We start from the raw sequence: 15,648 nt of genomic DNA on the forward strand, positions 1-15,648 counted from the left end.
CTCCAGAGAAAGATATCCGAGACCAAGCTGATGAACCAACATATTGCAGCAGAGCTTCGGGCTCAAGCAGATACCAAGAGGAAAGGCATAGATGCAGAATCTGTCTGATTCAAAGTTCAGGCATTCAAGGCCTACCCCTGTGCTTACAGGAAATTGTCAGGCCCTCTCTGTAGAGCAAGAGTCCAGGATGAAATAAGGGAAGAAGCAAAAAACACCAGGACTTTTTTGGAAAGCCATTGGTGACTGTCCTTAGGGTCAGATGCATTGGAACCTCTCTGGAAGTTATTAGGCTTTTTCTTGCTTAACCTGAAAAATAAAATCCACAGAAACATGACAGCAACAGAAGCAGCTAAAGCCAATGATGTTTGAAAGTTCTGATGAAGCTTGTGCAAGGAATAAGAATCTCAAAACACTGGAAAAAGAAATCAGTGCAAGCACTTCAAGAGAGCAGGAATCAAGAGGTTCCAAGTCCTGGAATGTTACTGAAGTTGATGATACTGGCTGTAAACAAAGTAAGAAGCAGGCGGGGGGGGGGGGGGGGGGGGGGGGGTGGGGGGGGGGTGTGTGGAAATCGTTCATTTTTCTCCAAGCTTAGGGAAGAAGCATTAAGCAAAAATGAACAGACATAGAGCTGTACACAAAAAAAAAAATCCAGATATTAGCACAGATGGAGGAACCAAGCTGAGCTGGCTTGCAGCAGCGCAGATATCCAGAGCATCTTCACTGAAGGCCATGAGAGCAGAGCTGGCAGTATGGAGCTATACAGGACTGTTACATCCTACAGTGCAGGAAGAGTTGTCATTGCCAAGGTCTATCCAGCTGTGAGCAAAGTGGGTTCTCCGCTTGGTCCAAATGCAGGGAAACAAATCAGTAAGTAGCATTATCAACTTCTTCCTCTCAAAGACAAGGAATGGAGCTTCATATTATTGACGAAATGCATAATCAATCATGCCTTTAAACAACTGCTTAATAATGAAGAATTTCTTAAGGAATTAGCAAGGGAATAAAGCCTGCTAAAACAACTGACTAAAAATAATTTTTCCTCTATAAATACCACTTGTGTCAAACAGCAAACATACTTGTGTTTTGAGAAGTCAATCATTAAACAATGCAAGTTTAATGTACTTGTCACCTAGGTGACATCAGACACTATCAGTAGCTTTACCCTTCTTGAACGGGGCTTTTCCTCATGATCGGTGCAGCGATAAAAAATGCTGCCTTTGTTATAAAAGAACAGCAATAAAATAACAAAAAAAAAAAAAAAAAAAAAAAAAAAAAAGAAGAGGAATCATTTGGTTCTCTGTAAGAGATAGATGCCAGCAACAGGTAACGCATGTTTTACAGCTTTCTGGTATGAAGCAATAGCTTTCAAAATTATCCCTTAACAGAAAGCAAACAAGAATTCTGTCTCAATGGTATCTTTCTTTTTGGTCTTTACATCAGATTTACTTGTGAACGTAAATTTCCACATACTGGCTGTGCATTTTAAATTGTTTCAGCTCTCATCTGTCAATCAAAAAGAGCCCAAGAATCCTTATACCAGTGGAATTTAATATGAGCATAATTAATTTAACACATGCCTAATGATACCACCTTTGCATTCACATAACCTGGTTCTCTCTGTGGCAAGACAGCCAGCTCTATTCCAAAAATCAAGCACTCATACAAGCACCCTCCTAGCTGAGAATGTGGACAGAACAAATTCAATCATCTAGAAAAGACAGTTACGTGTATGTTTTATTTTTAATGAGCTTTATTTTAATATACAGTCATCAATTCTAAAGACGACATCAGGACCAGGGTCAGACAAATTACTGGCTCAATGTAACTACGCCAAGATTTTGTTCAATAATAGAAGATAAAAGGACAACTGTATCAAACAAGGAACAAGATTTTTCCCCCCTAATTTATCACAAGTTTATCAGCAGAATAAGAAAACATCTGGCGATGTAATCTAGGAACAACATTAAATGCCTATCTTTTAAAATGCTACAGAAGAAAAACAATCCTGAGCTATTAGGGATAGAACATGAGTCAACTATTTTTTTAAATTTTCATCTATTCAAGAATCAGCTTTTATATACACTTATTTTTACAAGAAGGAAGAGAAAGGACTTACTGTTTAGCATCATCATCTGCATCATCATCATCTTCTAAATGTGCCACATGTCCCCTAAGAAAATCAACAAGGTACTACAGCTGAGTTGTATTAAAATTACCTTGGCTACTGTGAAAAATCCTCAGCTCAACAGCTACTACCTCTTTTGCAGAATTTTACTATCTTTTAGCTTTTTATCATTACTATTATTCTTTAAAGCACAGCTACAATCCAGACAATTAAGCCTCTCCAACATCCTCTCAGCAAGTACAGGGACAAACAAGAACTAGTTGTGACAGATGTAAGAAATTAATGCACAAATTACTTAAAACACACAAGAAAGGAAAAAAAAAATAGAATTACCGCTGATGTAGTTCTTCTTCAACCGATTTTAAGAGACTCCTTCAGCATTAAATAAGAATAAGAACGCAGTTTAATTATGGCACACAAACTTAATTATCAAAAGCCAGGGCAAATGCTCCTTTAATCCTATCAGTAAATAGTCCAAAGCATATTATTTCAGCTAGCTTTCAGAACATACACTGAACATCCACATACAAATGAACATAGTTGCATTTTTTTATTTTTTACACAACACACTTTCATATGCATTTATTAATGTATTGCTATCAAGTGCAGTGGTCCTTGTACTGTTAAACAAGGACTGTCTTAGCTTGATCCAATTTAAAACAAATCCATACTATCCAAGAAAATCATAACTAAAAAATAAATCAGACTGACAAGTGGTTTAAACTACTATTGGAATAAATTCATTCTTCCCTAGTTAATTTTTGTAACATTCTCAACTTCTTCGTTTTTGTGTCTTTGTCTGAAAACATGGACAGGGAGGAACAATAAGCAAAACACACGGATAAGAGAACAGGATTTTGGAAAATACTAGTATTCGTATTTTCCCCAACTAAAAGATTGCAAAAAAATATGTTCTATGCTTAGATTTTCTGCATTTTTTAATATGATTTAATTTAGCAAAGCAAAGCTAGGCATCCTAATTCTGACATGCATAATGTAATTAAGAAATTGGGTGGAAAGGAAGAATTACATGGAAGACTGTTTCATATGATTAATACAACAAAATCATTAAATGTATGAACATGAAGCTAAAGGACTTTGCTGAGACAGGTAAGTTTTATCTTTTAAAGCATCTATAACTGCATGTTCCTAGTGCCCTACAACATAAAGAAGGGCATAAAGCAATGTCAAACAGCAGCACTGGTAGTTCCTAGATGGGGTAAAATTGTGCTCTGTGGGACTTACCACACAGAACATTTTGATAAGAAGCAGACCAAGATAACGGCTCTTAAAAGGAAGCTTACAGCACCATAGAAAGAACGTGGTCAACACAGCCTGAAATACCGAAAAGTGCTGTAATTCTGTATCATTGGAATTACTATTATTTTAGAAATAAACAGTGATCTTTTGAATTGTAACTGATATAAGCAAGCTTGACATATTTTACTATTTATATCCATTTCAGCTAATGTATTTAACAAACATTTTTACATTAAAACAGTCTTGAATGAATTAAAGACAGAAAATGACGTTGCTTACTCACTTATTTGCACCCAAAAAGTAGCCACATTGAGGACCATGACCGTACTCTAGCTGTAGATCCTACAATTATAAGAGAATAAATCTTTAAGGCAAACAGGTGATCACCAAACACATACTCTGTGCCTTGCTGCTTTTATCCCCTCTGCCACACCTGAGCTACCAAAGAGCTCATTCCTCTGGCCTTCCTGGCCCCTAACACCACTCTCAGGCCCATCGCACCCAAAAATCTCCTCTCTGCCAGTTTGCTGCATCGCTAATTCCTTTTAAAACTCTGACCATAGCCCCTTCCTTGGACACACAGATCCTTTGCTCTAATAAAGTCAGCTGCAGAAAAGGAAAACAAAACAACAACAAAATGATGTAACGATTTAAATAAAAAACCCCAACACTTTGTGATCTACCAGACCCTATAGAGAGCCCACACATCCCCCACTGGCACACTGCAGTATTTGTTTCAGATGGGGATTATCACATAATTACAGAACAGTCAGGGCTGGAAGGACTTCTGGAGATCACCTAGTCCAGCCCCTCCAGCAAAGCAGGTGCACCTACAGCAAGTTGCACAGGAACACATTCAGGCGCGTTTTGAGTATCTCCAGAGAAGGAGACTCTCTCTGGACAGCCTGTTCCAGTGCTCTGCCACCCTCAAAGTAAAGAAGCATTTCCTCATGTTCAGACAGAACTTCCTGTGTTTCAGTTCACGCCTGTTGCCCCTTAACCTGTTGCTGGGCTCCACTGAAAAGAGTCTGGCCCCATCCTCTTGACACTTGCCCTTATGGTATTTATAAGCATTGATAAGATGGTAGTTCTGGCAGGGAGTCTGAAATGCCTTTAGCACGTGGGCACGTTAAAGGAATAAGCAGAGAGGGCAGTAAACGTGTTTTATATCAATACTTATTTTAAGGATAACTATGTTCTCATATATAAATTAAGATCACCTTTTGTATCGAAAAGAAAAACACAGTATTAACAGCAAAGTCAAGCACTCCAGCAATCATGGAGCATGGACTATTTAGACAAAAGAAGTGGCAATAGGTCTCCAACACTACTATTCAATAGATGCTGTACGGCATACAAATTTAATGCATTAAAGGGAATATAGGGACCATATTGAAGCACCATCAAACCTCCATCTGCCAGGAGGATACTGCTATCATTACAGGCTATTTTTTTCTTCAGGTGGATCACAACAAGAAAAATCTGAGCATAAATTTGCTCCCAAAATACTGACTGTATTCACCAGGAGAAATGAGTTATTGATCACCTAAGTTAGTGATAAATCAAGCTACATTGCTCATTTCCAGGAAACATTTTAAAGATCTCCCAACATCTGTCAAACAGCCCTCTTTCAGCTCCAGCCTGTATCAAAAGCATGCCATCCTTCAGAAAAATGTCCAGATATCCAAGCTACAAGAACAATAAGCTTGGATTAGATGATGACAACTCATGGGGCTGATCCAACAAAAGGGCATTTTTGAATATCAGAGGAAAAGTCTCACACTAGATTTGCCAGTGCTCCAAGCTGATGAAGCAGTAGCCACTGCAGCTTTCAGTTCCACACTGAAGGGCAATCACTTGAATACAAAGCTATGTGTATATTGTTTTCTGTTTAGTGAGAAGTTCCAGGTTGTTTACTGCACCCTCAATTCTGCTCTGTAAACCTAAGCAGTAGTTTCCACAAGGGTGTTTTTACCACAGCTGTCAGCAGCATTTGATCGCTTCAGTGACTTTCCATATTCTCCCAAGACAAGTGAGATATTGTGGAAAAAACAGTATGTAACTGATAATGACTTGATGTAAAGGAATGCTTAGATCAGAGGGTTGAATAAAAATCGCAAAGCTGATGCTGGCATTTCCTGAACCATGGAGAGACTGACTTTTCAATTGTCGTACAAGCTTTATTACACTTTTTCCCCCCTAGAATTAAATGAAGAAACCCCAAGACAACCAAACTCCATCCACTTCTATGGATCTGACTCACAAGGGCAACCCAACTTTCCCCCTAGACATCTGTCAGTGGATCTAGAAAGTTAGGTGAGAGGAAAGAAGGGCTCACAAGTAGCCGTGTTTGCGGGGAGGAAGGCTTGCTCCCCTCTCCAGGAACGTGTCCTGGGCTCTGTGAGGTAGCAGGTGGAAGGGATCAGGCCTCAGTCGTGGGTATCTTTGATCCCTTCTGCTATCCTTATTTTCCTTCTTCACAGTTTCATCCTCCTCCTATGCCCCAATCTCAACGCCTCCTGCTCCTTGCTCCAAACAAGCTCAGCCAGCAAGTCTGGTTCCCTCAAGAAAGACCATCGTAGTCCCTCCACAATTTCAGTCTCTTCATCATTCTCAATATCTGTCATCTTATCCAAGCAATTCCCTTCTTCTGGTCCTCACCATCAGCTGCTATACTCCAATCCACCACAAAGAAACACAGATTCAACTTTCTTTACTGTGAGTACTTATATTACTTCTATGCAATCTCAAAAACTTTCACATGTAAGCACAGGTATTTCGAGGATTCAGGCTCCAAAGCAGAAAATAACAAGACTGGAAACATAAGATGTCACCAGACTCACAAACAAGGAGGTTAAACAGGTTGTGTGAGTCTATGTAAGAGGATGATAAAACAAAGACTGGGAGGCTGTTGAGAAAAATAACCCCAGATCAGTACAATGAAAGCCGAGATTTTCAGTGGGAAGTGACAAGCATTTTGTTTACATGTTGCAAAAATCACATTAATCAAAGGTGGGAAATAAAGATCTTATGCTAGGCAGAGCCAAAACATCTGTCCATTTTAATTTACATGCTGTGCAATGTATGGCTGTATATACTGTACAGCAATGACACGAAAATTAATAAGAGAAAATAAGCAAACCCCATAAAACATACGGAGCCTTCATCTGTCATCAGACTTTTTAGGCCTTACTGGAAATTTCTTTAAAAACGACATCTGCCAGAATTATTTATGTTTAAATGCTTTAAAAGGACAAAAGCTTTGTTTTGACTCAATTTACTATTGTGCTGCCTATTACTATTTATTTGACTATGATTCTAATTGGATATGTGCATTTTTCGCCTTAACTAGCTTGTTAGTGGTCTTCTAAGCCCTTTAAATATTGCTGGTTTTCACTCCAAATGAGGGGTGAAGTAACCCATTGCTAGGGAAACTCCTTTTGCACGCTTGACAGAGAAATACTGAGAGCTAGAGAACTTCTAAAAAGTGCACAACAATTTTTCTTGTACCCTCTATTCCAAATATATCCAGAAGTTATAATTCTATAAACCTTCTAGCTACATATCTGATACAAAAACATTGCTAAATACTCCATGTATCCTGCAAAGCCTCCAGGGAGCTGTTACACTTTATTAGTACAGCCAGTATAAATAGATTTTTTTTTTAAACCAACCATAAAGGTACTTTTCAACAAAACAGAAATCTTATTGGATTCCCACTGGGAAGAACAGATTAGCATTAATTACTAAATGATGCAACAATTGCCTTAATAAAAGCTGTCACCCCTCCTGCATCCCTAAAGTAACCCAACACCTTTATGAATCTACATTAATATTTTCATTTAACATACATACAATGCCAACTAGAAAATTAAAATTCTTTATAGATCAGACAACATTCACACAGAATAAAGAGTGACTAGACAGATATTTTCCAAGAGAATCTCGAGATTACAGCCAGTAGGATTGAGAAGAGGTCAATAATCTTGGTGTTAAATCAAAGATGCAACCCCAGATTATGCTGCATTCAGCCTCAGGTTACCAATGACCCATTCCTGAATCAACACAACTGTGCACAAGACAGAGTGCTATTTGCTGGCAATGATCGCTTCAGAAAAAAGGTACGACAGGGAATCATTATGAGCTCTTCTCAACAGTGTAGGTAATATTAAATAAAGAAGTCATGAAGAAAGGCAAATCACACCTTCAGATAAATCACATGTGCAAAGTAATCAATGACTGAAAACAGTATAAAGATTTCCTCAAAGCAAAGACAAATGTGGTGGTAAGGCCATGCTACAAAACAAATTCCCCAGGAATGGTCAAATCTACAATACCTTCTGTATTGTAGATACAGAAATAAAGTGCCATTTATTTTCTGCAGGATTTCATGATGAATTAACTGCTACTGTAACACTGACACTCTTATGTTCCTAATTTGTCCAGTAGGGCTGAGCTGTACTGGAAATTTATTTTTAGGTGTTGGGTCCGTCAAAAACCAAAACTGAATGTACACAGTGAACCAGCAATTCACAGTTAACTTCCTACATTTGCTGTTCCTGAAATACAGTGAGAAACAAGATAATGTGAAGTGACAAAACTAAGACTTTAAATCCACAGAGTGCTGGGGAAGTAACTCTGAACTTCAAAGAATATAAACCACCTTCGGACTACCAACATACCAAACAAGAAGGCACATACATATCTCTATTTCTCAGCAAAATGATTAAGCAATTCCTATCACATTGCTTCATAAAAGAGGATGTTAATTTTTAAAAAATAGCCTAGTATTACCTAATGCATATGCTATACTTTTAATGCCTTTATTTCATTAAAAAGTATTCTTGAGTTTCTTTGGATAGCTTAACTCATCAGAAATAGCAAGTTGTATGTATTTTTTTTAAACATGCTAAATACAATTCTTCCCTGGTGACTGACTGAGGTTTTACTGTGCATTACTGCTACACAACCACTGTTTCCCTCTTCCCTTGTATTCCAGTTCTCTATGCATTTTGTCTATGAATGTCCACTTGGCACAAACAGGACTATTTCATACACATATAATGGAACATTACTACCCTAACCAGCTGTGGTAAGGCCTTGATGCAACAAGCAATTGTACACAGCATTTTTAAACTGCCTCCTAGCAATAACATTGAACATCTCATTTTTTAAATTACTTTTGCCAAGGCAGAAAATACCCAAAACATACAAGGGAAGGAAAAGAAAGAGCAAACCCCACATCTCAAACCCTTAGGCACTTTCCCCTCCATTCCCACTTACTTTCTTCTGATCATAAGGATCACGCATCATTTCATTACCTAAAGCTGAACAAAATATGAAGACTCTCTCTGAAATTCAATGTTGATAGCTAACATAACTCTAGAAACAGAGTAACTAAGTAGGATAGGAGTCTTCACAGCTTGTAACAAAGGTAAAGCATATGTATGCGTGTGTAGTGAGGAGCAAAATTACATAAACCAAAGAAAAAGGGTTCTGGGCAAAGTTCCCCATTATCTATATTGACCTCCAATTCAATCTCTTCCTACCAATATTTTAAATTTTTTGCCACAAATAATTAACTAACACAGAATAGCTATGCTGAAATATTGCATTCCTAAAATTGTTATCAAAAACTATTATAACACATTAAACTCAGAATATATTTATAAGCCAAAACAATACAAAAACCAAGCATGACCAGATTATTTAAATAGGACCAAATGTATAAATGCATCTGACAAATACAACAGTGCAGACTGCATGGCAATGGCAAATCTCTTGCAGAATTCTTTGCTAAAGAAGTCTAAAACGAATACTAAGTTTATAAGAATTGAAAACAACTGTAGGTTGGAACCTGAGATAGCAAATCCAAGTTCAACTTGGATAGCAAGTTCAACTCCTCTGTCACTTTCTAAAATGGTAGAATTTAACACTTTTCACTGTGTGTGGAATACTCCAGGCTAAACTAAATAAAGTCCAACTCAGAAACATTTAATTTTTCCTCTAATACAAAGTAAAAAAAAAAACAACCACTAGCTATAGTGTTACAAATCACTTAGTATGATGCAGACTAGGACCAGGTGGAATGCATCCAAGGTGCCGAGGTAGCTGGCCAATACGATTATGAGACCACTCTCTAACAAAACAAACAAACAAAAGACTAGGCTGCTAGTTAGAGGAATCTCAACAAGCTGGAGTAGTAGGCAACAAAACACCACGGGGTTTAACATAGCCAACTGAGAAGTCCTGCAGCTAGGACAAACCAACCACATACACAAGAAGAGGCTGAGGACAAGCTGGCTAAGGGTGGGAAGGGCAGCTCTGCAGGAAGGGTTTGGAGGTCCCAGCAGACAAGGAGGGGTCTACACATCAGCAGCACACACTTGTAGTATAGGTGGCCAACCACAGTGAAGCCAGAGGGTGCTACCCCCTCGATTTGGCACTTAGAAGGCCACATCTGCATGTGGTGTCCAGTTCCAGGGTTCCCAGGATGAACTGACAGACTGGAGGGAAGCCAGCTGAAGGCCACCAAGATTGTTGAAGTGATGGAGCAAATGGCACAATAGGAAAGGCTGAAAGAATAGAGTTTTTGCAGCCTGGAGAAAGTAACTGCTGTCCTCAGTTATCCCATAGGGCGTTATACAAAAGACAGAGCTAGACTCTTCTCAGACGTACAGTGAAAGGACAAGTGGCAACAGACACAATGCCGGCAACGCAAACTTTGGCCATAAGGAAGCAACTCCTCCCAATGGGAGCAGTGCAGGCCTGGGACAGGGCCCAGAGATGCACAGCTGTCTTCACCCTGAGATGGATTCAAACTTCAACTGAACAGCTCAGTCTACCATATATGAACTGGAATTAGTTTTCAGCTCACTATGAACGGGAAGAAAGAATTTTTTGCCACAACATTTCATTGCAGAATCAGAATAACCTGAATGAAAATATTTTTATTTGCTCAACAAGATCTTTTGTTTGAATCATAACAATAAGCTCGGTTTCTCAGAAATGAGCCTTCTGGGACCAGAAGCCAAATTCTCACCCAGATTCCCCTTAACAGACCCCACCACTCATAAGTACAACGTGTCACCTCTGAGAGGTGGATGCAGTCACATACACAGCAACAGTTCTGCAGAAGTTGGGTTTAACAGCCCTTACTCCAGGGCTTGCCTCTACCCCTGCACCTCCCTCCACCACACTGACACAGCCAATTGCAGTACCACACATAGAACTCAGATGGGGAACTGATCTGGTGCAAAAAAATAACCTGAAAGGAGTTGCATGTTTTTCCTCAGGATGTCATATACTTCAGAACATATGCTTAATTATAGTAAAAACATTTCAACCGACAGAAATTTGGTCCTACTACACCAACTCATGTAGATTCCCGAGACCGTCATCGTGGTGGCTGCCACAATACAATATGAACAGTCATACATTTAATTAGCCATTGGATTTTCAGGTGCTTCTCCCAGGATCAACAGCATAAAACTTAAAAATTGTTCTAGAACAAAGGTGTACATATTTTTAGAGAAGATTAAACTATTTACTAAGCTCACTGCAAACGCAATGCTCAGCTCTCCCACTTATTTGAGTCTGTATCCAAACAACTGCTTTTAAAGTACACAGAAAGACAGTAAAAAATATGGGAGAAGCATTTGTTTGAGGTCTAATGTGCACATAAGACCTTTTTTTTTTAAAAAAAAAAGAATCCAGCATACCTCTGCTACTCCTGAGGCAAAGGAGACTGTCAGAAACCAGCTGCCGAAACACAGTGCAATGACCAGAACAGGAACATGAGGAACCGAAAATGACAGGAAGGAGCATGTGCAAGAAATTCTCAAATGATGGAAGGTACCCAAGTTCCTAAGAAACTTGTTGTCTAGTTGCAGAAGAAGTAAAAAAGATCTATCCTGAAAAAGAGAAGAGCCTTGTACCTACAGCAAAATATTCTGTTATTTATTTAGATATTAATCAAAGGGGTATATTTGTAGAAGATCAAAGAGAAGTACTATCTTGTCCTTGTCTGCTTGCCATTTGCATGAAGGAACACTGGGGTTTGGACATTGAATTTTCCCTGCAAACAAGACCTCTACTGAATTTCTCCATTTTTTTGGCAGATCCAGGCAGCTGTTTCAGGAGAACAGAGGTGGAGGGAGGGGGAAGAGGAAAAGGACAGGAATTGTTTTTAAGGGTAACCTCATCATAGGTGTCAAATTTTTAAAAGGTTATGTCCATGGTGACTGCATAAGCTGTCATATGATTCATACAGCTGTGCAAAATGCTAGGTGATAGGTCAAAATACTCACTCATTCCCCAAATCTGCTTTCAGCCTCGACTGTATACCTTTTATGACTCATGCTGCCCAAAGTATGGCTCCATTTCTGATAATTTTTTTTTGTAGGATCTTAAGCACACATAGCTCTGCAAAAGAGTTGTTGCTCATAAGGTATTTTATAAAACCAATAGAACAGCATAGGAAAGAGCCCAACAGTAGTAGGTGATATATTATCCTTGTGAAAAAGTATCATCTTTTCCTCTTGATGACATTTGAAAAATCCACATGTCACTTCTCACTGAACATATCTGAAGCCAGTACTGTCAGAGCAGGAAGTGGAAGTGGGGGAAAGAGGAGAGACAGAGAGAAAGTCTGATTAGTATGTCCTGGTCCACAACAGAAGAATGAACCAACTACTGAATATTTCTTCTAATTTCCAGCACGATTGGGTCTTACCAGAAAAACCTCACAAATGGGTGAAGCATTACCACCAAATCAGAATTCTCCTCCTTGATTCACAACAGGCATGGGAGGTTGTGAAGAAGGCAGTGAAACACAGGAAGTGCTGTCAATTGACTTTAAAAACCCTCTCACTATTGTGATATCAATAGTACTTTATAAGCTTTATTATAGCAATCATTTTTGAAGAGTGTACTGAACAGTATGGGGCAAAAGAAGGACGGGAAAGGACAGTCCAGTTAGGACACATGTTCTCATTTGTCTCAGACCCACAGACAGTAGGCTAGCAAGATATGCGACAACACTGAAAGTAACCTGAAAAAGACAGGGTTTAAAAATGGTCAAACTGAAAAGATGAAATCAAAAGCAAATCAAACCAAAAAACCAAAACCATAGCAATTACACAGGATAGAGATGTTCCCACCGCATACAGAGAAATCTAAACTACTGATCTCAAAACAATTTGTGAAATATTTTTATCATCAGGCAATACAGGAAGTCCCTTCCAAGAATCAGGAAGACAGTCTAAGCTGTCAGTAACTATGGTATTGGCACATTCAAGTCACACTAAGCCAACTAATGCCAAAACAAACAAACAAAACCCCAAACCAAAAACATCACATAAAAAAACCAAAAGAAGACATTCCCAAACACCCCAGTTTTCCATCTTCCCTCAGTGCAATTATATTAAACATCTCACAAATCGAAGAAAGTTAGCAGAATAATGTTCTTTATCTAGTACAGAATGTTTCTGGTTTTTTTTTTTCCCAACAGTATATGAAGATGCCCAAGATTTAAAAGCATTACTTTTCTAACTACATAGCGCCTAAAGAGCACAGAAATAAGAAAACTCACTTTGTAGAGTAATTTCTACACGGCAATGCTAAAAACCAATTTTTTTTTTTGCAGTGCAGTAACAGAAAATTTGGAAAATTTATCAGACGATGGAAAATACATCAGCGATGCCAAATGCCATTGAAAACACTTTTGACTCCATTTTCTGTTATTTGTATTAAGTGTATATTCATTCTGTAAGATAACCACTGTCTGTAGAATTCAGAGACTTACATTTATATAATTTTATAGTCTTTCACGGGACTATTTAAAGGAACTACCAGACAAAAATATGGAGTGGCTCCTCTGTTTTTAAGCACCCTCCAAAAAATTAACGTGTTGTAAGGCAGTTAAATAAAGAAATTAGAATGAATGCATAATACTGAGCTCCTTCTATAAAAGTCATTCAACTAAACATGAATACAGGTTAAATACTTTCGATATTGCACGTATTAAGAATTCCTTCCTACATTACAGAAATACACACATAGACTAATCCTTATATTGAACGGCTTTTACACAGATGAAAACACCAGTACAACAACAGGACAAAACATAAGTTTTGAAAAAGGAAAACAAAGACAAAACTAACACTGACAAAGAAAGGCATAAGATGAAAAATACCAGGTTAGATCTTGCAGTGTAGTATAGTTCTTCTGAATCGTCCAAAAAATCGCTACTGTCAGGCTGTTCATTAGATAGAGATTAAGAAACTCAAGTTATTTACATTGTGACTGAAAGCCAGATATACATAAAGGGAAATTTTCTCACTAAAAAAAAGTTGTTAGTTGAAACTCAAACCATGTTAAGACAGTTCTGGTGATGGGGGTAAAACACAGCTAAGGTGGTCACATTACCAAACACTACCGAATCACACCAAAACAATGAATATATATTGTTCACCACCTGAGCCGTGGTAACGAGTGACAAACTGCCCCAGGAAGAGGCAAGTATGTACCAGTTCAACATCTCTGCGCACCACCGACAATAACTCATCATGCTACAGTGACCCAGTCCTTTGGCTTGTGCACTCATAATCTATATGAGTGCACCTGTATGTATACCCATATAAGTAAGTAAATAAGCATAAAGTTTAAGCATGCTTTAGTTGGATAGAAGGAAAAGGGTCAGAAAAACTGCTTTTGCCAGAGGAAGAGACAGGCATCTCTTGCTCCCGCTTCCCTTTAAAAAAAGGACTTTCTCTCCCAGAGCGTATAGATTGTTACAAACTTCTCCCTCAGCCTGCTCTGTGCTAAGGCTCTTTGCTAGAGTATCCATTCTTTGAACAGATCCTGTTTGCACTTGACATGCCAATTTAAAAATGTCCATTGGTTCTATATCTAATGACAAAACATGCTTTTTCCTTGGTCTCTAGACCCACCATCATCATTTTCAAAATCACAGCTCTGTTTCATCTGGAAAGGACGTAACAGGTCTGCATGTTTCATTCTGATATGAGCAGCAGAGCAGTTAATTTCCCTCTTCAGAAAGATCCAAATACGCAGTTATAGATCCTCATTACAGACAGACAGGGAGATGACTCAAGTTCTTTGGACAGGTGTCAAATATGCAAACTCTGACAGGAGTAGACAATACTAAGAGATTTCCTTAGCAGCAGAATTAACCCGGGTTGTTCCAAGTTCTTGGAGCAGCAAGAACAACTGAGATTCCAAAGTGCAAAGGTCCTGATTGCTAGTGCACAAGGTAGGAGAAGGCTTGATTCCTCCCTTCCGACAACACGTGCCAAAGAAGTGCTGTGAAAAGTTGTGCTTTAGTCCCTGCAGAAAATTCCTCTGCTCAGTTTGGCAACTCAGGTTCCAAAGGTGTAATGAAAACACCTCTCTGCCCCATGAAGTTGTCCACTAACTGGTATGGATAGTCAGTGACTGATAAAACAAGAAAGAAATGGAAAAAGTATTTTTAAAACTTCAGCCTTTCCTTTAACATAGTTTTGCAAATATGATTCTCTGTGTGAATAAATGAATAAAATTATTAAGGAGAAAAATAATTATAATTTGAACTATACAATGCTATCAATTGTATTCTCTTTATAATCCAGACAATGCAACAGGGAATCAAAGCCAGGATAACTTGGAATCAATTCAAAAATCATTTTGAGTTAACTGCTGAGTTTATGACAGAAACACTGACTTCATTATCATATTTAATAAACACTTGTATAACTAGGGCTCCTAAATTATGTTATGCAGTTATGTCAAGGACTAACCAACATATCTGAAATAATTGCCTAAGTCCTACATGTGATTTGGTAATCTATTCTCCTCCGTCTCGAACATTCACTAGAAACTGCAAACTACCTGTCCAGCCAATTGTTGAGGAAGAGCAAGATTATATACAACCTCATATACCCAGAGCCAGCTGACCCACTACCAAAGGACAAGGCACTGGGAAGAAGATTTCAGTACAGCTGCAGAGCAATACAAGGAAATTTGCGTCAGAAATCCCACTCGTGTGATTTGTAGACTACAGAAGAGGAAGTACATTCCTAGGTACACACCCTGCCCCAAACCAACTTAGAGAAAAGTCAATGTCCCTCCCACCTATGTACTAAGCCAACTTTTTCACCTTAACACCTGCCTTAGAAAAACAAAGAGAACACAGAAGTCCACAGTAAGGAAGCAAAGGAGTGTCTTTTTCATTCAGGAATGTGAAGAAACTGCCCAAGTGC

At 38.5% G+C, this 15,648-nt stretch overlaps 1 protein-coding gene across 1 annotated transcript in view; it reads right to left on the minus strand.

Moving 5' to 3' along the window:
- Positions 1-15,648, minus strand: part of LOC104158417 (mitogen-activated protein kinase kinase kinase kinase 3-like) — a 68,232-nt gene that overhangs the window by 30,520 nt on the left and 22,064 nt on the right. The window contains 4 exon segments of the mRNA XM_009696067.1: positions 2,120-2,173; positions 2,462-2,500; positions 3,672-3,730; positions 13,584-13,646. Coding sequence (XP_009694369.1) covers positions 2,120-2,173; positions 2,462-2,500; positions 3,672-3,730; positions 13,584-13,646 — 215 coding nt within the window.

Source organism: Cariama cristata, unplaced genomic scaffold (assembly GCF_000690535.1).
Source record: "Cariama cristata isolate BGI_N322 unplaced genomic scaffold, ASM69053v1 scaffold14542, whole genome shotgun sequence".
Lineage (NCBI taxonomy): Eukaryota > Metazoa > Chordata > Aves > Cariamiformes > Cariamidae > Cariama > Cariama cristata.